The 22,718-nt window shown below is 47.5% G+C and overlaps 1 protein-coding gene across 1 annotated transcript in view; it reads left to right on the top strand.

Moving 5' to 3' along the window:
* The window catches only part of ATG4C (autophagy related 4C cysteine peptidase), a 30,630-nt gene extending 21,821 nt beyond the window's left edge, over window positions 1-8,809 (top strand). The window contains exons 10-11 of the mRNA XM_064147022.1: window positions 4,050-4,169; window positions 7,473-8,809. Of these exons, the coding sequence (XP_064003092.1) occupies window positions 4,050-4,169; window positions 7,473-7,643 (291 nt within the window). The 3' untranslated portion in view covers window positions 7,644-8,809. The remainder of the gene's footprint in view (window positions 1-4,049; window positions 4,170-7,472) is intronic.
* The last annotated feature ends 13,909 nt before the right edge of the window (window positions 8,810-22,718 follow it).

The raw sequence follows: 22,718 nt of genomic DNA on the forward strand, positions 1-22,718 counted from the left end.
ATGAACTTCCAGCCTCCTCAGAGTAACTCTTCATTCAGCGTAGAAACACTCGGGGTGCAGCCACTGCTGTAGAACAGAGTTGGTTATTAGCAGTGGTTCCTCACAGCACTGTGTTCTGTGAGGTTAAGTACTCCTAAACATGGAAACACAGTTTCAGAAACAACATGCTGTGTTTCAGTGAGGAACACAGGCTTAGCTACACCACCTCTGCTGCTTGCTACAGAACTCCTAAAGGTTTGCAGTGAAATCCTGGAAACACTTCATAGTAGTATCATAGTAGTATCACAGTAGTATCACAGTATCATCAGGGTTGGAAGAGACCTCACAGATCATCCAGTCCAACCCTTTACCACAGAGCTCAAGGCTAGACCATGGCACCAAGTGCCACGTCCAACCTTGCCTTAAAGTGCCCCAGGGACGGCGACTCCACCACCTCCCCGGGCAGCCCATTCCAGTGTCCAATGACTCTCTCAGTGAAGAACTTTCTCCTCACCTCCAGCCTAAACCTCCCCTGGTGCAGCCAGGCTGTGTCCTCTTGTTCTGGTGCTGGCCACCTGAGAGAAGAGAGCAACCTCCTCCTGGCCACAACCACCCCTCAGGTAGTTGTAGACAACAATAAGGTCACCCCTGAGCCTCCTCTTCTCCAGGCTAAACAATCCCAGCTCCCTCAGCCTCTCCTCATAGGGCTTGAAATGAGTCATGCACAACCCTTAAAGTCACACCTAAGGAACTGAGTAGGAGATCTTAAATTGACTGTTTACACTTAGAATGTAAGTCAGAAGGTGTGTAATGAAGTGACAGATCTTCATGGCTTCTGTTTTGTACAACAGCTAAGAGTTCACTCAGCTGAGAACTGTGGAGGGACTGCAGTGGCTGTGTTTATCATGAAAAGAAAGATTTGTTAATATACACTGAAAACATCACAATACTTTCCTCAAAATACCAGCAAATAGCAATGAGGAAAAGTATTTATACCAAAGGCTATGCACAGGCCTAATGTGAAATCCTAGGGTTGACTCTACCCTGGTGAGACCTCATCTTCTATACTGTGTTCAGTTTTGAGCTCCCCAGTTTGAGGGACAGGGATCTGCTGGAGAGGGTCCAGTGGAGGGATACAAGGATGATTAGGGGACAGGAGGTCATGGCTTATGAGGAGAGGCTGAGGGACTTGGGATTTTTTAGTCAGGAGAAAAGAAGACTTAGAGGGAATTTGATAAATGTTTATAAGTATCTGAGGGCTGCCAGGAGAGGGGGAACAGGCTCTGCTCACTGCTCCCTGGGATAGAACAGAGAGCAACAGGTCTAAGTTGCAGCAAAAGAGGTTCTGCCTCAATACAAGGGGGAACTTCTTTACTGGAAGGGTCACAGAGCACTGGAATAGGCTTCCCAGGGAGGTTGTGGAGTATCCTTCTCTGGAGCCTTTCAAGGCCTGTCTGGATGTGTTCCTCTGTGGTCTGTGTTAGATAGGATTGTCCTGCTCTGGCAGAGGGGTTGGACTCCATGATCTCTTTGGGTCCCTTCCAACCCCTAACATCCTGTGTTCCTACCATCCTATGACTGCAGGCAAATACGTATTTTTCAGTATCTGTGCTTTAAAAGATGCCTTAATTAGCAGGGCATGATATAGAAATATCAGATTCTCTAGAAAATGAGATTATTTGGAATTAAACAACCAACCAAACAAAAGAACAGAGCAGCCAAATGAGTCAGTAAATATCCTAGACAGAAACTGCCATTATTGGTAGAGATGCCTTTAGATTCACCCCACTGAAATACCTGGAAGAAGATTTGGTGAGTCCCAGCTCTCCCTGCTCATATTGTGGCAGCAGCCAGAGATGATAACCAAGATCCCTTTATGCTAATGAGTGTAGTAAAACACAGGGAAGATTTTACAGACAAAAGATGGGAAGGGCACAAAGCAGCCGAGCTGAAGTGACTTCCTTAAGGTCATCCCAGAGCTCAGTGGCCAAGCTACAGAAAAAAAGAGCTGATCTTTTTGCTCTCTGTTCTTGTGACTAATCCTCCAGATTGTGCTGCAGAGCAGCATTAATGGGAATTTCCAAATAATAAGGTTTTCAGATGTATTTTGGAGGTACCCAAGCTGCCAGCTTAGCTTGGTGGCATCCCACTGCTTTTCTGCAGACAGAAAATATATTGCAATTGAATGCTTAGTGCATTTAATAGTATTATATCTTTGTCCAGACGTGTCAAAAGTAACCAGAAATTGCTTTCTGAGCGTGGATAGTTGCTGGTTAGATTTATCTGGGGGGAGTATTTTCAGAATTGACAAATTGTCCTGAATGAGCTGGAAATCAATCCGCTCTGGATTGGCTTCCACAATCCATTTGTTTGGAGGAGTAAGGGGAAGGGGGGAAAAAAAAAGGCAAGCCTCCCCACTTCTTTGTTGTCCAGTGATTTGTGTGGCATTAAGGCTCCTGCCCTGAAGAGCAGAACGGGACTGCAGGTGCTGCGTTGGGGCTGTAATGTGGCGGTTTTAGGGTGTTTTAGGCAGGGTTTGATTGTGTATTCGATGACTCAAGATTGAATATTCCAAGTGCAATTTCTGCGAGTGATGTTTGAACAGAACTGGGGGAGGGAAGGAGCACAGGATGTGAGCACAGGATGGCTCGGATCAGTCTTGGAGAAATAGCACCTCTCGTCTTTGCTTTGATGCTTTAGCAGAGGTGCAGCAGAAATGCTGCACAAGAGCAATATATTTCCATATGGAGAACTGTTTTGCTGACACACTCAGTGCTGTTGTCATCTGCAGGTTGACTTTTCTGATTGGCAAAGCCCAAAAAAGACAAAAAGGGTGAGGTGCCAGGGGTTACTGCTGCTGTCCCCAAAGGACTGGGGAGCAGTTGGTGATCCTTGAGAGAGGAACTGCAGCAGTGCTGGTGAAACAGCTCCCATGCTGCTGCGTTCCCATGCTCCTGTTGTCCGAGCGAGTGGTCCCGCTCCTCTGCTGGTCCCCACCGGCGTGGTGCCAGCAGATCTGGGATCTGCGTGCGGCTTGCCTGTCACTGTGGAAGGAAAGGGCACAGAGCATTCCCTGGGGAATGCTGATCACTGGGGCAAGCTGAGAAGAAGAAAATCTGCCTTTCCCTCCAGCGGTGCAGACGTGGTGTGATCACATTAGTTCCTGAGCAGCCGGGGCAGGCTCACTAATGATTTAAGATAGGGAGATGCTGGGGAGCCCTGTCTGTTCGGAGCAGAGCAAAGAGGGGCTACCTTGGAGAGCAACTCAGTGGCGACCCAATCATTGGACAATGAGCTTCCCCAGAACTGCAGCTGCTGTGATAACTAACCAGAGAGCCGGGGTAGATAGCACCTCCTGCTTTCTTGTTCTGTCACCAAGTGTGAGTGAGGAGCGTGGGGAAGGGAGGTTTGTATTTGTTTGTTTTTTCTTATGGCACGGCTGCTGATAGCATCAGTTCACTGCGCTGTCAGAGCATCATCTGTCACAGAAAGAGATCTCGTGTTAGGAGAAGGAACATTTATAACTCGTTGTTGCTTGTGGGTTATTGCAAGATGGTTTGGCTTTTGAGGGGGGAGGAGGTTAACCCCTTTCATTTACTGAAGGACAATGCATGAGGTTGGTTTACTCTGTTATGTCTGGTTTTATAGAGGCTGGGGGAGGGAAGGGGGCAATGGGCGTTGGTAGTAAAGCAGTAATTGTAAGCTAGTGCAAAAGCTGTTACAAATTCAATTTGCAGAAGAGCATTCACCTCCTCTGCCTTGGGAATATTCATAAAGTGCTGCTCAGAGCAGCAGAGCTCTGACAGACTTCAAACTGAGCTGGTGCTGTGTGCAAGTTTGGGGTACACAGCTGAAGCAGCAGGAGGCTGCATACATGTGAAGAGGAGTACAACCACCCGAATGTTTGGGGAGGGGGTCAGAAGCGTGTGCTGGCTTTTAATTCAAGCGACACCAGGGGACTGTGTGTTAAAGCTGGGGGGAGGGCAGTGGGAAGGAAATGCATTTGGTCTGTGTCGTTCTCAGCCCTAACCAGGGATCTCATGGGGTTTTTTTAATCTCAAAACTTGCAGTCATTCCACTGTCCTTCTCCCAAAAAGATGTCATTCAAAAAAATGGACCCCAGCTGCACAATAGGATTTTACTGCAGAACCGTGCAGGACTTTGAGAAGGCTTCTGAAGAAATAACGAAGGTAGGTGCTGAAGTGACCGTGTTGGTTCCTGGGCTGTGCGTGTGCTGTGTGCAGATGCCAGGAGGGAATCAGCCTCTCTCGGCTCAGCAGGCATCATTCTCATCTTGATGTTTATTGCTGCCTTTATCATGATGAGAAATCCAGCTCGGGTTTCATTTCGTCGGGTTTTCGGTGTTGGTAAAGCCTGGAAAGAGCCTGGGTTGGGTTGGTGTGTGAGGAGCAAGCTGCTGGGCTGGGGCCGGGCTGGCAGCGGCAGGCCCACGAGGTGGCACTCGTGAAATGGGAATGCGGTGGCTGCGGCCAGCCCTGACCAGCCCCGGGGATCTCCCGGCCTGGGAAGGGCTGGAAAGGCAGGCAGGCCCGCAGGGAGGAGGGAGGGAGTTGTCTTTAAAGGGAAGTGCTGGATCCATCCCAAACTGTATTATTTCTCCGTAGCCTAAGTGCTCTTTCTGATGGCATCTCAGCGTCAGGCAGCGTGTTCGTGATTTGGTAGCTACCTTTGGTAGTCTACAGAGCAGTTAGCACCCAGCAGATCAGTCAGATCACGTCCTGCCACTTAAAACCCCACGAGTATAGGTTCATTTAATGTCATGGACCTTCTTTTTTCTCTTGGTTGTTACAGCAGGTGCCTGTGTGAAATAAAGCATTATTCATACCTCATGTCAGCTGCGGTAGCAGGTAACAGTGTTCTATGATCTTACAAAATAGCCTGTGAAAGGATGCAGCAGAAGATGGTCACAGTGTTAGTGTCCTCATCACAGCAGTTATCACACCAGCACAAAGAATTAGTGTTTGGACAGCGTTCTGAATGGCTGCTATCAGCATCACAGCCAAAAAAAGCACTTTTAAACATAATCCTGTCAGTAATCCTCAGTAGATCTCAATTGACACTGAAGTTGTTTCTTTGAGACACAGAAAGGTAGACAACAGATTTAAAGAAACAGAAATTCTCAAGCAGCAGATACATGGAAAGATTCAATAGTGAAGCTCCTCTTCTTCCATGTTTTCCTGCTGTCATGTATAAGCAAAGATGTCATAACATGGTTGAAAAAAAATCTGAATTACAAAATTGCTTGCATTGAAAGTTCTTTTTGTCCTTCTTTCTCCTCAAGTTTGGGATTAAATACATTCCTTTTTCTGGAAAATACTTGTGGCTGGGCAAAGTCTTGGAGCTGTTGTCCTGGTGTTTTAGCTAGAAGTCCTTTAATATTACTGACATTATTTCATATGAATATATTTCAGGTACAGTAAGTTTGAATATAGAGGAAAGTTTGGATGCAAATACAATATGAGAGATGTTCTGTTATCTTTTGATCCTTCACATCCTTTGTTTTTTCTTGCTCTGATTTTTCCCTTTGATTGCCATTTGAGTGAGGGAACTCTTGAACTGTAAAGCACAGTATAGTTCCAGTGCACCTTATGTTGGCCAGACTGAAAAAAATCAAGTTCTTGCTGCTTTCATGGGCAAGAGTAGCTGAGGGAAAGGATTTAGCTTTTATTACTTGAGGATAAAACTTAGGAGCCATCCATTCAGTGACAGAAATCTGGGGATTGAACTCAGGGGCCCAAATGGAGCGATAGGTGAGACTCCCAAGTCACCTCCCAGTTCCCTTTTGTTTCTGTACTTGCTGTTATGCAGCTCTGGTTAAATAATTTTCATGATACCTGCAATGAAATGGCCAATAGGTTGTGGAAACCTGGAGGCTTCAGGATGGGTTTACTGATTAGCTCTGGTCTTCTGTCTTGCATTTCCAGCCCAAATACCAACAGGCCCAACAGTTTCTGTCTGGCAGATCCAGGAGGTCAGCAAGGAGCTCTGGCCTTGCATAGCCCTGGGGTGGCTCTGCCTGGTCCTGGCCACAGCCTCTGTCGCTGCTTGTGTGTTGTTAGTTCACTGGTAGCAGGCTTGCCTCTGCTGATACAGTGAGCTGTTTCTCTGTCAGAGCCCTGTGATCTGTCCTGATGTGGAGGGCCCCTGTCTGAAGGGGCGGTGGTTGGTCACCGTGCACTCCTTGAGACACCATGTTCAGTTTTATGCTGCAAAGTTGCAGTTAGGAGCTGGCCTAACTGCACTCATCCACTTCAAAGACCAGCAAACAGCTTTTGTGTGGCTGTTGGGTCCTGTGTCTCCTCAGCCCGGAGAGTTTAAGGGTTGGCATCTCATTATCCACTCCTCTCAAAAAAAGCAGCATTTGTATGGCTTACAAACTTTCCCCCCTTCTAATGCTCATTTCTCATGCTTCTTTTGCTTTAGCTTATTAGTCTGTGTGTGTCTCCCCTCTATCTCCTTGCTCTTTCACTCAGGTTTCACCTTACAATAACCAAATGCAATTAAAATAGAGTGAGAAGTGGGAAATTTCAGACCACAGTAAAACTGAAGGATTTTACTGTGAGTGTGACTTCTCTTTTTTTATTCCTTTAACTTCCCCTCAACCCCTGATGGCCTTTTTTAAAATAGTTCTTACTGCTTAAAGATCTGTTTAGGATTATTTTTTTACTGGCTTTAGATTAATTATTCATGAAATCACATTTAGTGATTTCAGTCCCATTCCTCCAGGCTTACATAGTCCTGCACATTGCTGCATCGCTTTGCTGTTCTTTCAAAGCAGGTTAAAGAACTTAAAAATCAGAAGAAGAATTAGTGACTAAGTGTTCAAAACAACCCTAAAAGGCTGAAATGTCATTCAGCATTTGGGAGGATTTTATCTGCTATTCAAGCTGGTTTGCTGATCTGTTTAGTGTTTCTCATTCCCCACCACCTGCTTGCTACACCCAAATGTAGATTTTTGGCACCCTGATCACCACAGCCTGTTAATGTCATCAGTCTGCCTTTAGCTGCATGCTCTTGGTTGTCTTCTTCACATAGCTGTATGGGTTTAAGCTTTTAACAAAGCCATTTTTTATTGTACATGATGATTCTGCAACAAAAAATATTTCCCTGAAATGTTTCATCAGTGCAAAATTCCTACCTGGGCTTGAGGAATGTGTTGTGGCCATTAACTGTTCTCCAGAGTTTTTGATCTTCTGACAAGAGCTCCAGCTGCACTGACCCAAAGAGCAGGTAGAGGTGAGATCTGTGTGGAACAAGGTGCAGGATACAGGCATGAAATTAGCAGCTGCCTGAAGAAGAAATGGGAGTGTTGAACAGGAGGAGGGGGTGTTGAGGCTGTGCAGTGATTTTGGTTTAGTATGATGATAACAGAAATGAAAACTGCATTTCTTTTACCTTGCAGCCATCACTGCTTGCTGTATTTCTTCCTTCCCCATTAACATTTTCTCTGCTCTGTGTGTTTTATGTTGTAGATGCTGAAATCTTCATCTAAGGAGAAGTACCCCTTGTTTACTTTTGTGAAGGGTCATTCTAGAGACTATGACTTTGCTCCCAGTCCGCTCTGTGAAGAACATGACCTTTTCTCTGAGGATGAAAAGAAAAGATTAAAAAGATTTAGTACAGAGGAGTTTGTCTTGCTTTAAGGACGTTTGACACAAGATTATTGGCAGCTGTCCAGGGGAACACTTGCCTTTTAAGAACCAGACATCTGTGTCCTCCTCCCCCCACCCCAGAAGGCAAGCTTGTGCTGAGATTGGTCTATTTTCATAACAATGATCATGTTTTATATGTTCCTAGTCTTTAAAATGGCGATTATAAATGTATTTACTAATGGTTCTTGGTCACTACTAAGGCCACATTGTGCTAGTGAAGGTAGAAGACTCTGCTTCGAGCCAGATGTGCTGCAGTGTGTCCAAATCCCTCTTAGAAGGCTTGGCCAGTCCCTCAAGCCGAGCCTGTCACCCTAATGTCCTGTCAGTCCAGGACAAGCCCTGTCAGGTCCGTGTGGGTTTATGTCATGGACTCGTATCCATAGGTTTTGAGACCACATCATTTCTGCTTGTAAGCAGAACTTGGCTTGTGTGGTAAGGGTAGAACTCTGCTCTCTGTTGCTCTGTAAGCCCAAGCCCTACTTAACACTGTGAGCATGCCACACAGGGCAGGAGAAAGGTAAGCTGGATCCATGAGGAGTAATTGTCAGTTGCAATACTGATAGAATGATATAGGCTGAATTGTGAGTTAAGATACTATTTAGCAGTATGATTTTATAATGGTTTCTCATTAAGCTAGCTTTGGAGCCTTAATATGAGGATCAAAGATAAAATATTACCTTTCCCCACAATTTTTAAAGGTTATACTGTTAATATTAACTGCAACCAATCAAAGCAGCTACAGACAATTATTAGAAGAGAGCAGTGTTTGTTTCCTGCTTCAACTATGGATCACATTGAGGCTTCTCTCCTCTTAGTGCAGCTTTTGAATCAGAGCAGTGGATGTAACAAATTCTGGGCTGTGATTTCTCCCCCCCACCCCCACCCCACTTTGGGTCTTGTGATTTATGTTTTTTTGATGTGGGTTTTTTCTTCTGTTTGGTTGGTTGGGTTTTGTTTGGTTTGGGTTTGTTTTGATCTGTGTTATTACTGTACAGATGATTCCTTGATGGGAGAATGTGTGTGTGTGTGTGTGTGTGTGTGCACTCAGATCCCAAACTGATGTACAGCAATCATTTCCTGTTTTAACAAAGTAAATGCAATATTTAAGAGCTGTTATTAACACTGCTTGGAAAATAAACAAGGTGTGAAACCATGAATTGCATGTGCCTTTTATATTGATATTAGAAGAAGTGGATATAATCCTGCATCTGAATCCATTTCCTAAGGTGGGAATACTCTGTTTATTTGCAATAAAGGCAGATTTTATTGTTGTGTTGTAAACCAAATGTGAGCCTCTTCTAAGTGCTCTTGAGGCACAAATGTTGCCGAGCCAAATAATCAGCATCCACATGTATTCATTAAAGAACCTTTGCTGCTTTTAGGAGAAAAAAGTGGCTAGCAGGCAGTGAGGTGGATTAGGAACTGGAGAGTTCAAAGAGTGGTTATCAATGGTGCTAGGTCCAGCTGGAGAGCTGTAACCAGTGGAGTCCCCCAGGGATCAGTGCTGGGGCCAGTCCTGTTCAACATCTTCATCAATGACATTAATGAGGGCACAGAGTCTGCTCAGCAAGTTTGCTGATGACACCAAGCTAAGAGGCTTGGCTGATCCAGCTGAAGGCTGTGTGGCCATCCAGCGAGACCTGGACAGACTGAGAGCTGGGCAGAGGAACCAAATGAGGTTCAACAAGGACAAGTGCAGAGTCCTGCACCTGGGGAGGAATAACAAACTGCACCAGCACAGGCTGGGAGGTGATCTGCTGGAGAGCAGCCCTGTGGAGAGGGAGCTGGCAGGGTTGGTGGATAACAAGTTAACCATGGCACAGCAATGTGCCCTTGTGGCCAAGAAGGCCACTGGGATCCTGGGGTGTATTAGGAAGAGTGTGTCCAGCAGATCAAGGGAGGTTCTCCTTCCCTTCTACTCTGCCCTGCTGAGACCTCATCTTGAATACTGCCTTCAGTTTTGAGCTCCCCAGTTTTAGGAGGGACAGGGATCTGCTGGAGAGTGTCCACTGGAGAGCCACAAGGATTATTAGGGTACTGGAGGGCACTGCCTGATGAGGATAAGCTGAGGGACCTGGGGCTGCTTAGTCTGGAGAAGACTGAGAGGGGGTTTAATAAATGTTCATAACTATCTGAGGCTGGAGGGCAGGAGGGCGTGGGGCAGGCTCTGCTCACTGTTCCCTGGGATAGGACAAGGAGCAATGGATGGAAGCTGCAGCACAGGAGGTTCTGCCTCAACACAAGGGGGAACTTCTTTACTGGAAGGGTCACAGAGCACTGAGCAGGCTCCCCAGAGAGGTTGTGGAGTCTCCTTCTCTGGAGCCCTTCAAGGCCTGTCTGGATGTGTTCCTGTGGGATCTGTGCTAGATTGTGTGGTCCTACTTCAGGCAGAACTGGGTCAAGTCTGTGTCTGTGTTGGGGCTGGAGTGTGTGTTTGCATGTGCTAATTGAGTTAATATTGCAAAAAGCCAACAGGAGACTGTTCACTTCTTTTCAGGGGGAAAAAAAACCCAACACCACCCCACACATCATTTGTCTAAATTAGTAATCTCTGCACTGTTGGATCCTACTAATAATTGGCATCATGTTACTTTTAGGTGCTGCCTGTGAGTAAAGGTGTTTGGGTGCTGCCTGTGAGTGAGGGTGTTTGGTTTGATCTTAATATTTTTCATTAGTAGCCCAGAAGAGGGAGTAACCAACAGATTTATGCAATTTAGATGTCCAAATGAGGAGAAGTGTGAATGTCAGCATGAGCTAGGACATAGAAGACTTCTGGCTAGTGAAGCACCAGTGAACACAGCTGTAGCAAACATAAGGCAAAGCTGTGGAGTGCTTCCTTTGGGTACCAGCAGACAGGAAATCAGAGGTGAAGCTGTGCTTTGCTTTCACATTGCAATGAAAAAAGGCAGTCCTGTGCTGCACCGTCAGGGCTCGCAGAGACTGGAACAGGTGCCCTGGGGAGGTGGTTGAATCCCCCTGCCTGGAGGGGTTTAAAAGTTGCAGAGGTGTGGTGCTGAGGGACACGGCTTAGCCCCATGCTTGCTACAGTTAGAGGATGGTTGGACTTAATGATCTTAAAGGCCTTTTCCAACCAAAACAAGTCTGTGATTCTAGAGCCAGGGGGATATAGCTGGTGTAATCTGGTTTTGCTGATGCTCTGTTGTCTGCTTACCTTTCCATGGGGAAGGCATTGACAAAGCACACACAAGAACAGGAAGAAAAGATCAGGAGCCTGCAGGGATGGATTTAAAGAACATAAACTTGTATCTCTTTGTTACTCTCTGGCTGAAGAGGGAGGTGAGGGAGGGAAGCTCTCCAGTTTACAAACAACTATTGTATGTGTGCAGGCAAGGGGGAGAGGGGCTGGAGGCACTGCTGGCAGGATAGGCACTGGGAAAGGGGAAGGTGCTCAAGGAGAAGCTTCCTGCAGGGGAACAGAAGGCCAAAGAAAATCTTCTCACCCCAAAGTACTGGGAGTCTTGCCATGCAAGCCCAGCCCAATGACTAAGTGCAGGGTGAAGACCAATCTGCATTCAGCTGAACCAGTAATGTCTTTTACAGCTTCTGCTGTTGCAGTGATCATAACAAAATGTAATCAGCTTCAGAGGCTTTCATGGCCCAGAGTCTGCAGTGTTTGTAATGAAGTTCCAAGTGGTGCTCAGCTGTGTGAGAAATCTGTCACTGGGCAGTGGACTTTGGTCCCCAAGGCTGTGGTCTCCTGGGTTTGATTTTTTTTCTTCAATGAAAGTTGCTGTACAATGATAGATGTCTCAAGCCCCAGAGAACCACATCCCTTTGGAGATGCAGCCTTCAGCCTCAAAGGCATCAAAGGAGCAACTCTTCCCACACTGTCGCCACCTACACTTGGATTTTGAAACAGGCAGGGTGAAAATACAGAAGTATTCAAAGGGGCTGATCAGAAAGCTGGGGACAGATTTTAGGCAGGGCCTGTTGTGACAGGACAAGGGGGGGTGGTTTGAACTCAAAGAGGGAGATCAATCTAGAGAGAAGGAAGACCTGCTGTCTACAACTACCTGAAGGGAGGCTGCAGACAGGTGGGGTTGGGCTCTTCTCCCAGGCAACCAGCAGCAGAACAAGGGGACACAGTCTCAAGTTGTGCCAGGGGAGGTCTAGGCTGGATGTTAGGAGGAAGTTCACAGGCTCACAGGATATTAGGGGTTGGAAGGGACCCAAGGGGATCATCGAGTCCAACCCCCCTGCCAGAGCAGGACAATCCTGTCTAACACAGATCACAGAGGAACACATTCAGACAGGCCTTGAAAGGCTCCAGAGAAGGAGACTCCACAATCTCTCTAGGAAGCCTATTCCAGTGCTCTGTGACCCTTCCAGTAAAGAAGTTCCCCCTTGTGCTGAGGCACAACCTCTTTTGCTGCAAGTTCTTCCCAGAGAGAGTGATTGGCATTGGAATGGGCTGCCCAGGGAGGTGGTGGAGTCGCTGTCTCTGGAGGTGTTGAAGCAAAGCCTGGCTGAGGCACTTAGTGCCATGGTCTGGTTGATTGGCCAGGGCTGGGTGCTAGGTTGGTCTGGCTGAGCTTGGAGGTCTCTTCCAACCTGGCTGATTCTATGATTCTAAGCTTTTCACAGTGAGGGTGGTGGCAGTTGGCCTCATCCCTGGAACCATTCTAGTCAAGTTGGATGGGGCCCTGAGCAACCTGCTATAGTTGCAGATGTCCTTGCTTACTGCAGGGATCCTGGACTAGATGACTTTGAAAGGTCCCTTCCAACCCAAAACATTTGCTGACCCTATAAAAACAGATGTTTTGGAAAGCCACCCAGTGATTTGCAGTGACACTGACGATTGCAGAAACATACTCAGGGCTGGTAATCCCTCAAGTTCCATTCACTCAAGCCTTTGTACTTAAGAATACATTGCAGGCTCCTCCATCCTGCTGCAGTGCAGTGGCTTTGTCTGAGATGGAAACTAATGGATGCATTTTCCTTCATCCAGAACTCCACAGATGGAAACTAATGGATGCATTTTCCTTCATCCAGAATGACACTGGCTGAAGTTCAGGTATCTTTAACAAAACCTGAAGTTTGCTGTGTCTCTGCCACTGAGCTGTGTTCAGAAGAGCTTTTGTTTGGTTTTCTTGTACTAGAAATGCCCCAATGGAAATACAAGAGCTAGGCTATGGATGTGTTAACAAGAAAAATGCCCTGGCATCCCAACAGCAAACTTCTCTGGAAGGGCAGAACGGTTTCATTTGTCTCCCTAATGTTTGAAGCATCTTTGCTGAATTTATTCCAATAGTGGATTATCTCTTTCCTTTTTGACTAAGGGGTGCTGGTAGATAGTAGTTGAAGATGAGGCATCAGTATGCCCAGGTGACCAAGAGAGCCATCCTGGCCTGCATCAGAAACAGTGTGGCCAGTAGGACAAGGGAGGTTATTCTGCCCCTGTACTCAGCACTGCTCAGGCCACACCTTGAGTGCTGTGTCCAGCGCTGGGCTCCTCAATTCAAGAGAGATGTTGAGGTGCTGGAAGGTGTCCAGAGAAGTGTGACAAAGCTGTTGAGGGGCCTGGAGCACAGCCCTGTGAGGAGAGGCTGAGGGAGCTGGGGGTGTGCAGCCTGGAGAAGAGGAGGCTCAGGGCAGAGCTCATTGCTGTCTACAACTACCTGAGGTGAGGCTGTAGCCAGGTGGGGTTGGTCTCTTCTCCCAGGCAACCACCAATAGAACAAGGGGACAGAGTCTCAAGATGTGCTGGGAGAGGTCTAGGCTGGCTGTTAGGAGGAAGTTCTTGCCAGAGAGAGTGATTGGCATTGGAATGGGCTGCCCAGGGAGGTGGTGGATTCACTGTCCCTGGAGGTGTTCAAGAAAAGCCTGGCTGAGGCACTTAGTGCCATGGTCTGGTTGACTGGACAGGGCTGGGTGCTAGGTTGGACTGGATGATCTTGGAGGTCTCTTCCAACCTGGTTGATTCTATGATTCTATGATAACAGCAGCCAGGTTTTGGTCCTCTCACTGCTTAGCAAACCTTTAGTTTACAACAGCAATATTTTATGTGAGCCTGCTACTAGTTGTAAAAACTTTGGGTTATTTTTCAGTTGGTTTCCTTTCTGGTTTTCACAGAAGGCTTACCCCCAGAGCAGCCCATAGGTTGCCCTGGTGTAGAGTGGTGACACAAGTTAAATTACCAGGTTAGCAGAAATTAATGTTTCTTGGTAACTACAGGGGACTTTAATTGGAAACTATGTTAATTGTGTAGTAATTCTCTTTACCTCATCTGCATTATCTCCTGAAAACTGGGCCATTAATTTGTGTCACCACTGTTGCTGCTGCTGCCTTCAAACACAAACCAAATGAGCATTAGTTACTCACACACCCAGCAGTGGCCTGTTTTCTTAAAGGACTTCCACAAATCACTGCCTGACTACTTGCCAGCCTGATGGAACCAGACTGCATGTCCCACAGAAGGTGGCACACAGTGACTCTTCTCAGTCTCTGAGCTCTTAATAGCCTAAGAACCTTCTCTTCTGTTCTGCCATTCCCTTTTACCTGAGGAAGAGCATTTCTTTGTGTGATTCTGGAGTAGAGAAGACTTTGGGCAGACCTTATGGTGGCCCTCCAGTTCCTGAAGAAAGAGAACTGGGGAGGGTCTGTTTACAAAGGCTTATAGCAGCAGGACAAGAGGCAAGGATTTTAAGCTCAAAAGGGCAGGTTTAGATTGGACATTAGGGAGAAGTTCTTTACTATGAGGGTGGTGGAACACTGCAACAGGTTACCCAGGAAGGTGCTACAGGCCACATCCCTGGAGGCTTGATGGGCTCTGAGCAACCTGAGATGTCCCTCCTGACTGCAGAGGGTGTTGAACTAGATGGCCTTTAAAGGTCCCTTTCAACCCAATTCATTCTATGATTCTAAGACCAGCTTGATACAACCTCAGGACTGTAAATGCTTGGTTGGGCCTCTGCTTTCCCCTTATAACAAACAGGCTGACCTCATTTTTCAAACTGATGTGTGACTTCAGATTCCTCTTTGACTTGTCTCTACCTTGCTGATGACCACAACCCTGCCACCCTCAGAACTGGTGTTTGTCCCTCTCCAAGGGTATTTGGGGTATTTGACACGAGGGTACTTCGAGGGGCAGAGAAGGGATCTCCCCTTTGCAGTTAACTAGATCCAGAAAATAAACCTGCCTTCTTTCCAGACTTAGTGAGGATCTCTTAACTGGCATGATGGAATGAAAAGAACTGTTAGGCCAAACCCAGAACGACCCTGGCAGCATGACAGAGGTTCTGAGGTCTGAAGATGTCTGTGGAGATTGCTCTTTCTTAGCTTCCTTTCACCAGCTGTGCTGGGCAGTTGGCAGTGAGCATGCAGCAGCTCCAGTCACAGGCAACACCTTCATTTTGCAAAGACCCTCACAGTGCTCCTGAGCCATTGTGCTGCAGAAGGGGAAAGCAAGCACTTTGGCCACAACAACCCCCTGCAGTGCCACAGGCTGGGGACAGAGTGTCTGAAAGCAGCCAGGCAGAGAGGGACCTGGGGGTGCTGGTAGAGAGTAGCTGAACATGAGGCAGCAGTGTGCCCAGGTGGGCAGCAGAGCCAATGGCATCCTGGCCTGGATCAGGAGCAGTGTGGCCAGTAGGACCAGAGTAGTCCTTTTGCCCCTGTACTCAGCACTGCTCAGGCCACACCTTGAGTGCTGTGTCCAGTTCTGGCCCCTAAATTTAAGAAAGATGTTGAGGTGCTGGAAGGTGTCCAGCAGAGGGCGCCAAAGCTGGTGAGGGGCCTGGAGCACAGCCCTGTGAGGAGAGGCTGAGGGAGCTGGGGGTGTGCAGCCTGCAGCAGAGGAGGCTCAGGGCAGAGCTCATTGCTGCCTGCAGACACCTGAAGGGAGGCTGTAGCCTAGAGGTCTTTTCCAGCCTGGTTAATGCCGTGTGGTTCTATGCTGTGAGTTATGAAAGGTCAGTAGTGCCACAAAAGAATACAAACAGCATATTTGAAACTCAGACCACCCTATGGTCCTGTTTCTGCAACTTCCTCCTCCAAGGTGACACAGCTTTTGGGGAGGCTGGAGCACTAGCTGCAGGAGCAGCCAAGCAGGCAGAAGATCACAGAATGAATTAAGTTGGAAGGGACCTCAAAGATCAGCCAGCTCCAACCCCCTGCCATAGGCCAGGACACCTCTCACTAGAACAGGTTGCTCAAGGCATCATCCAGCCTGGCCTTGAACACCTCCAGGGAGGTTGTGGAGCACAGAAGCAGCCAATGTGATCAAAGATCAAAGATCACACTGGGTGCTTCTGTGCTCCACAACCTCCCTGGGCAACCTGTGCCAGTGTCTCACCACCCTCACTGCAAAGAACCCTTTCCTAACATCTAGTTTCAATCTCCCCTCTGCCAGTTTAAACCCATTCCCCCTCATCCTGTCATTACAAGACCTTGTCAGTAGCCCCCCCCAAGCCTTCCTGTAGGCCCCTTTAAATAATGGAAGATGCCAGAGAACTCTGCAGTCCTTGATCACCCTGTAGTGGATTACCATGGGAGCAGGAATGTATCTCCCTAGCCCTCTGTGGAAGGCTGTGGAGCACAGTCAGGTATAGCTCCCAGCACTGCTTCAGCCCAATGCTCCTCATGCACTTCCTATGGCTACAGCCCCTGTTAGCCTCTAGATGCTTTCTGGCAGCACAAAGGTGGAGCAACCTCCCACCATCTTGGTCAGACCATGCCAGCAGGATGTAAATGGAGGCTTACATTGCTGGTAACTTATCTATATTGACAAAAAGATGTAAAGAGGCATTTGAAGGAGCCAGGATTGGCTGGAGTGGGTGCAGAGTAGGGCAATGAGGCTGGGGAGAGGTCTGGCAAACATGACCTGTGAGGAGTGACTGAGGGAGCTGGGCTTGTTTAGTCTGGAGAAGAGGAGGCTGAGAGGGGACCTTATTGCCCTTTACAACTACCTAAAAGGAGGTCGTAGTGAGGCTGGAGCTGGTCTCTTCTCCCCACTTACTAATGATAGGACAAGAGGAAATGGCCTCAAGTTGCACCAGAGCAGGTTTAGGTTGGATGTTGGGAGGAAGTTCTTTCCCGAGCAGGTGGTCAGGCACTGGAACAGGCTGCCCAGGGAGGTGCTGGAGTCACCATCCCTGGAGGTGTTTAAGGGAAGAGTGGCTGTGGTGCTTGAGGCTATGGTCTGGTGATGAAGGCTGCTGGGATGAAGGTTGGACTGGATGCTCCTGGTGGTCCTTTCCAACCACAGCAATTCATAGTGATGAGATGTTGTGCTGTGGGCTTTGGTTTAGTCAAGGACTTGTCAGTGTGAAACTAATGCTTGGACTCCATCATCTGGAAGGTCTTTTCCACTCTAGAAATTGTGTGAGTCTGTGATCTGTGATTGAGCCCTGGGTAGTCATCATTTGACCCTGCGATGGGTATCTTTGTGATCCTGGTTTCTGTTGCCTAATTGGATGAACTGAGCTTCCTAAACAGCTCCCTTCCCTGTTTGTAAGCAGTTCACAGGCAGCTGTAATTGCTTGAAACCACGGTGTGAATAGCAAAAAGAGCTTTACTTAATGACTGCAGGAGCCCTTCTGATGTGAGAGCTCTCTGGTATTTACTCACAGCAGAATTCACGAGGCTTTTGTTTTCCATGAACGCTCCTGCAAATACAAACTTGCTCCCTCTAATGTTTATGAATAAGTGCGGTCGTAAATGCCATCAAAGCAAATCAGCAGGGCTTTATTTATGCAAGAAGATGTGCAAATAAATGTTTGCTGCTTTCACCTAGCTCTAGTGAGCGTGTAGGCATGTGTTAAAAGCAAAGCTTTGCAGGCTCTCTGCTCAGCACCACGCCTCACTCTCCTTTGCCCTCTCCTCTTATTCTGCTCTGATCCTGTGCCCCAAGGGAATGTGATTAAAGTCAATGTTTTAGGTATTAATCCACATCCAGCAGCTTGCTGGGTCAGTGAAGAAGGTCATGCAGGGTAGTGCATCACTTTTGGAATGCCCAGGACTGTACTTAGACAGAGGAGAGGGAAGGAGGGGATGTAAGTGCAGCCTTGTGCTGTTTCCTGCCTGGCACACAGCAGATCCCCAGTAACTGCTTTATTGGCATGTGCTGCCACGTGGAGCAAGGCAGCACGGAGGAAGTGCAGGAGGTTATTGCCATCCTGTCTCAATCAGTGCCCTAATTAAATACAAGAGAGGATTTTCTTTTTTAAATGTCAATGTCAAGCCTTGGTAAAGGAAATTAAAATGCACTGAAATTAATGTGGTAGGAACTGTGGAGGTGCTTAAGTTAGAGGATCTGTATTTATGAGGAAAGGAACTTTAAAAGGAGGTATTCTCTGCTCAGTTAGTATCACAGAACCACAGACTGGTGTGGGTTGGAAAGAACCTTTAAAGGTCAGTCTGGAGAAGAGGAGGCTCCCAGGTGACCTTCTTGTGGCCTTTCAGGATATGAAGAGGGCCTCCAAAAAAGCTGGGGAGGGACTTTTCAGGATATCAGGGAGTGACAGGACTGGGGGGAATGGAGCAAAGCTGGAGATGGGTAGGTTCAGGCTGGAGGTGAGGAGGAAGTTGTTGAGCATAAGAGTGGTGAGAGCCTGGAATGGGTTGCCCAGGGAGGTGGTTGAGGCCCCATGGCTGGAGGTGTTTAAGGCCAGGTTGGCTGAGGCTGTGGGCAGCCTGATCTAGGGGAGGGTGTCCCTGGGCATGGCAGGGGGGTTGGAACTAGATGACTCTTGTGGTCCCTTCCAACCCTGACTGATTCTATGATTCTATGATTCATCTAATCCACCATCCTTCCCCCTGCAGGCAGCAGGGACATCTGCAACGAGAGCAGGTTGCTCCGTTTGATCTTTAAACTGGGCCATTTGCAAGTTACAGAGCTGCAGTATGCTATGCAAGTTTACAAATGCACTGGGCTGGGGAATTTTTTCAAAGGCTCAGAGAGAAGAGCTTCAGCTGATCACAGAGAGATGCTTCAGCTCTGAACCACGACCTCAACCTGATGGAGATCAAAAGTCCAGTGGAGCTGTGCTTGCGCCTGCCCTGGAGCAGGTGAGAGGACAGGCTGCTTTATGGCAGTGGGGAAACACAAACCCCACTATTTGTTAAAGAGTGCAAACTCGTGTCTTTGCAAATATATGGAGTTCTTTGGCCTCCAGAGTGCAGGCAGTGGTTTGTTGTTTTCATGCTAATACAAATTCTTGTCCTAATAGGAGCATGGCCTTGGGTTTCTCCATCCGCATGGGAAAAAGTTACTCGTCTGACGGTAAACAAAGGACAGAAGAATTGATTCACTGTCTTCACTTTTAAAAAGATGGTATGAAGCAATAGTGAAGCAATTTTAATTGTGCCTGTGTAACACTTGCGATCAGTAAGATCATTTGTGTTCTGTTTTTAGGGCTTGGGGGACTACAGAGTACATAGAGCATTAGAAATGCAAAACATGACCGCATGTTCTCAGGATTTTGTCAGCCTTACATGAAAGAGCACTTGTGCTGGGATGCTCAGCTCTGAGGGTATTCTCTGTTCAGCCTGTATTTACAGAGATGTATGAATATTTGATTAATGAGTCATGGTCTCTGGAGAAATTTAATAACTGGACTGCTGTACAAAGCCAGCTCCTTAACTGTTAACACAGCTGCCAATAGTGTCACTGACACCGAAGCCCTTTCCGCATCTAATGTATTCTGGGGAGTAAATTCCTTCGTTGCAAGAGAATCCACGGGACACATTATTCAGTTATCTGTTTTGAACTGTTGCAGGCTCAGTTTCCAGACCCTGATTTGTAAAGATTTTTCCAGTGGAAACAAGCAGTGACACACAAAGCATAAAGCAGCAGGCACGTGAGGCCGCGTTGTTACCGGGAAGGTCAGCGCTAAGGAAGAGTTGCTTTTAAAACCCTGGCGTGGTTGATAATCCAGCAGGTGTTAACTGCTGTTATGTCCCTCAGATGTTTTTTAGCACATGCTGGAGCATGTGTGGACAGGTTTCATTTCACCTGCATATCCAATATGCAGGTGAAATAAAACCAGTCCAAGTTATTGGAAGAAAGCAGCTGCAACTATTGTTATTTTCATCACACGCTGGAGCGGCACATTCAATATGCAGGTGAAATAAAAACTGTCAAAGTTATTGGCTGGGTATGTGCCTGATACTTGCAGAATCCAGTTTCCAACGTGTAAAATGAGCAATGGATGAAAATATTGATGTGTAGGAGCGCTGTGGTCCAGAACATTCTTGCCTCCTTAAGAGCCACTTTCAGTGGGAGACCATTTTCAGCTTGTCCAGGGGTATGCGAGCTGTAGGCTGGGGCAGTTTTCTTCCCTCCATGATGGCAGAGCAGAAATGGTTTTCATTTTTCTGCTGAGCAGTTTCCCAAGAACAATTCACTGCTAATTCTATCATTTCACCATTTTTATCCCTAATTCCTGTGAAGAAATCAGTTTCCCCTTGTGAAGTTAGGTGTATATTTTAGTGGTGTTCCTCCAGCTCAACTGCTTTAAAGAATAGGAATGGGGGGGGGGGGAGAAATGTCAAAAAAGGAGATAAATTTAGTGCAGAGGCTTTCACTAGGAGCTTGAACTGCAGGTTAGAATTATACATGCTATGCAGAATTTCCTGCAACACTTCTCCTTTGGGCCACAATGCATTACAGCAGACGTATAATGAAGCTGCTATAAAATCTGTGGTAATTAAGGGGGATTTGACAGTAATTGCAACAGTGAATCAACTTAATTATTACCTGCTTCAAAGAGAGCTAACCTGATGTTATAATCTAACCTTTCCTACTTCTGAAATGAGAGATTAAACAAGTATATGTAGCATTTAAGAATTAAATCTGTTGAGATAGAATGATTTTAATATGCTTTTCATATACATTTTATCTATGTCTGTGTGTGTCTAGGTAGAGAGCAGCTAAAAGAGCAGCAGCATAAGCTGGCAAGCTGCAGATGCACTGACTGTGTGCATTCATAAAGTAAACAGAGTCTAGCCTGCATCTGAGGAGAGCCAATATCTCTGGAAGCATGGGGACCCAGAGAAAGCAACCCCAAGCACAAGCCTAGTTCCTCACACAGCCTTGCAGAGGGGATGTGATGAAGATGGAATCTCTCACAGAATCATACAATCAACCAGGTTGGAAGAGACCACCAAGATCATCCAGTCCAGCCTATCACCCAGCCCTAGCCAATCAACCAGACCATGGTGGAGTCACTGTCCCTGGAGGTGTTCAAGCAAAGCCTGGATGAGGCACTTAGCGCTGTGGTCTGGTTGACTGGACAGGGCTGGGTGCTAGCTTGGATTGGAGGAGCTTGGAGGTCTCTTCCAACCTGGCTGATTCTATGATTCTATGGCACTAAGTGCCTCATCCAGGCTTTCCTTCAACACCTCCAGGGATGGTGACTCCACCACCTCCCTGGGCAGCCCATTCCAATGCCAATCACTCTCTCTGACAACAACTTCCTCCTAACATCCAGCCTATGCTGCCCCCAGCACACCTTGAGACTCTGTCCCCTTCTTCTGTTGCTGCTTGCCTGACAGAAGAGACCAACCTCACCTGGCTACAGCCTCCCTTCAGATAGTTGTAGACAGCAATGAGGTCACCCCTGAGCCTCCTCTTCTGCAGGCTGCACACCCCCAGCTCCCTCAGCCTCTCCTCACAGGGCTGTGCTCCAGGCCTCTTACCTTCTCTGGACACCTTCCAGCACCTCAACATCTCTCTTCAATTGAGGAGCCCAGAACTGGACACAGCACTCAAGGGGTGGCCTGAGCAGTGCTGAGTCCAGGGGCAGAATAACCTCCCTTGTCCTGCTGGCCACACTGCTCCTGATCCAGGCCAGGATGCCAGTGGCTCTCTTGGCCACCTGGACACACTGCTGGACACAGTTGCATGCTGTTTTTAAGCAAACTATTCTGAAAGCCATTTAAGGTAGGCTGTTATGCTGCAGAAGTGAGTAGATGCTTGAGTACCTCACAGCCTGGCTGGTGTGACCCCTGAACAACGTTTAGGTAGTGTTGGAGTTTCCAGTGTTCCATAGCACAGAGAAGATGCTCCTTTGTCCAAAATGATTTGCTGGTTTTCAGTGGCATGTGACTTAACCTTGAACTAAGAAGAAGCTTCTCCCAATGTCTTCCAATTGCTTTAAACTGGGAACCTGAACTAAAGGACTTCACAGGCTACAGAGCAGCAATGTCCAAATCATGGAATGGCTTAGGTTGGAAGGGACCTTAGAGATGATCTACTCCAACCTCCCCACCGTGGGCAGAGATGCCCTCTCAACTAGGTTTGGCAGTTCAAGGCCTCATCTGACCTAGCCTGGAGCACCCCCAGGGAGTAGGCATCCGCAACCTCCCTGGACAACCTGCCCCAGAGTCTCATCACCCTTGTACTGAGGAACTTCTTTCTAAGATGAAGTCTAACCCTACTCTCCCTTGGCTTCAAACCATTCCTTGTCCTATTGCTAGGCATCCTTATGGAAAGTCCCTTTGCAGCCTTCCTGTAGGATCTCTTCAGGTATTGGAAGGCAGCTCTAAGGTCCTCCTGGAGTCTTCTCCTCTCCAGGCTGAACAAGCCCAGCTCCCTTGGCCTATCCTCACAGCAGAGGTGCTCCAGCCCTTTGATCACCTCTGTGGCCCTCCTCTGGACTCACTCCAACAGCTCTGTGTCCTTATGATGGGGACATCAGAACTGAATGCAGTATTTGAGATGGGGGTCTCACAAGGGCAGAGTAAAGGGGCAGAATCACTTCTCATGACTTGCTGCCACACTCCTCTTGACGCAGCCCAGGACATGATTTGCCTTCTGGGCTGCATGAGATCACTGCCAGCTCATGTCAAGCTTCTCATCAAGCAACAACCCCCATTTTCTTTCTTCAGGTGATATCTTACCCTGTCTTGACAACCAAGAGGAGGTGGCTTGATGCAACTTTGGTCTACTCAATTCCAGCATGATCAAGGCAGCTCTTTCACCTACTGCTGCAGGTGTACTGAACCCGTGCCACTCACTCAGGCTCCTTTGTCTGAGCCTGTAAGTACAAGCATCCCTCTTGTCTCTGTTTGCAGAGCTTTTGAGATGAGTTACCTGAGAGCAGG

This window comes from Pogoniulus pusillus, chromosome 8, assembly GCF_015220805.1.
Source record: "Pogoniulus pusillus isolate bPogPus1 chromosome 8, bPogPus1.pri, whole genome shotgun sequence".
NCBI lineage: Eukaryota > Metazoa > Chordata > Aves > Piciformes > Lybiidae > Pogoniulus > Pogoniulus pusillus.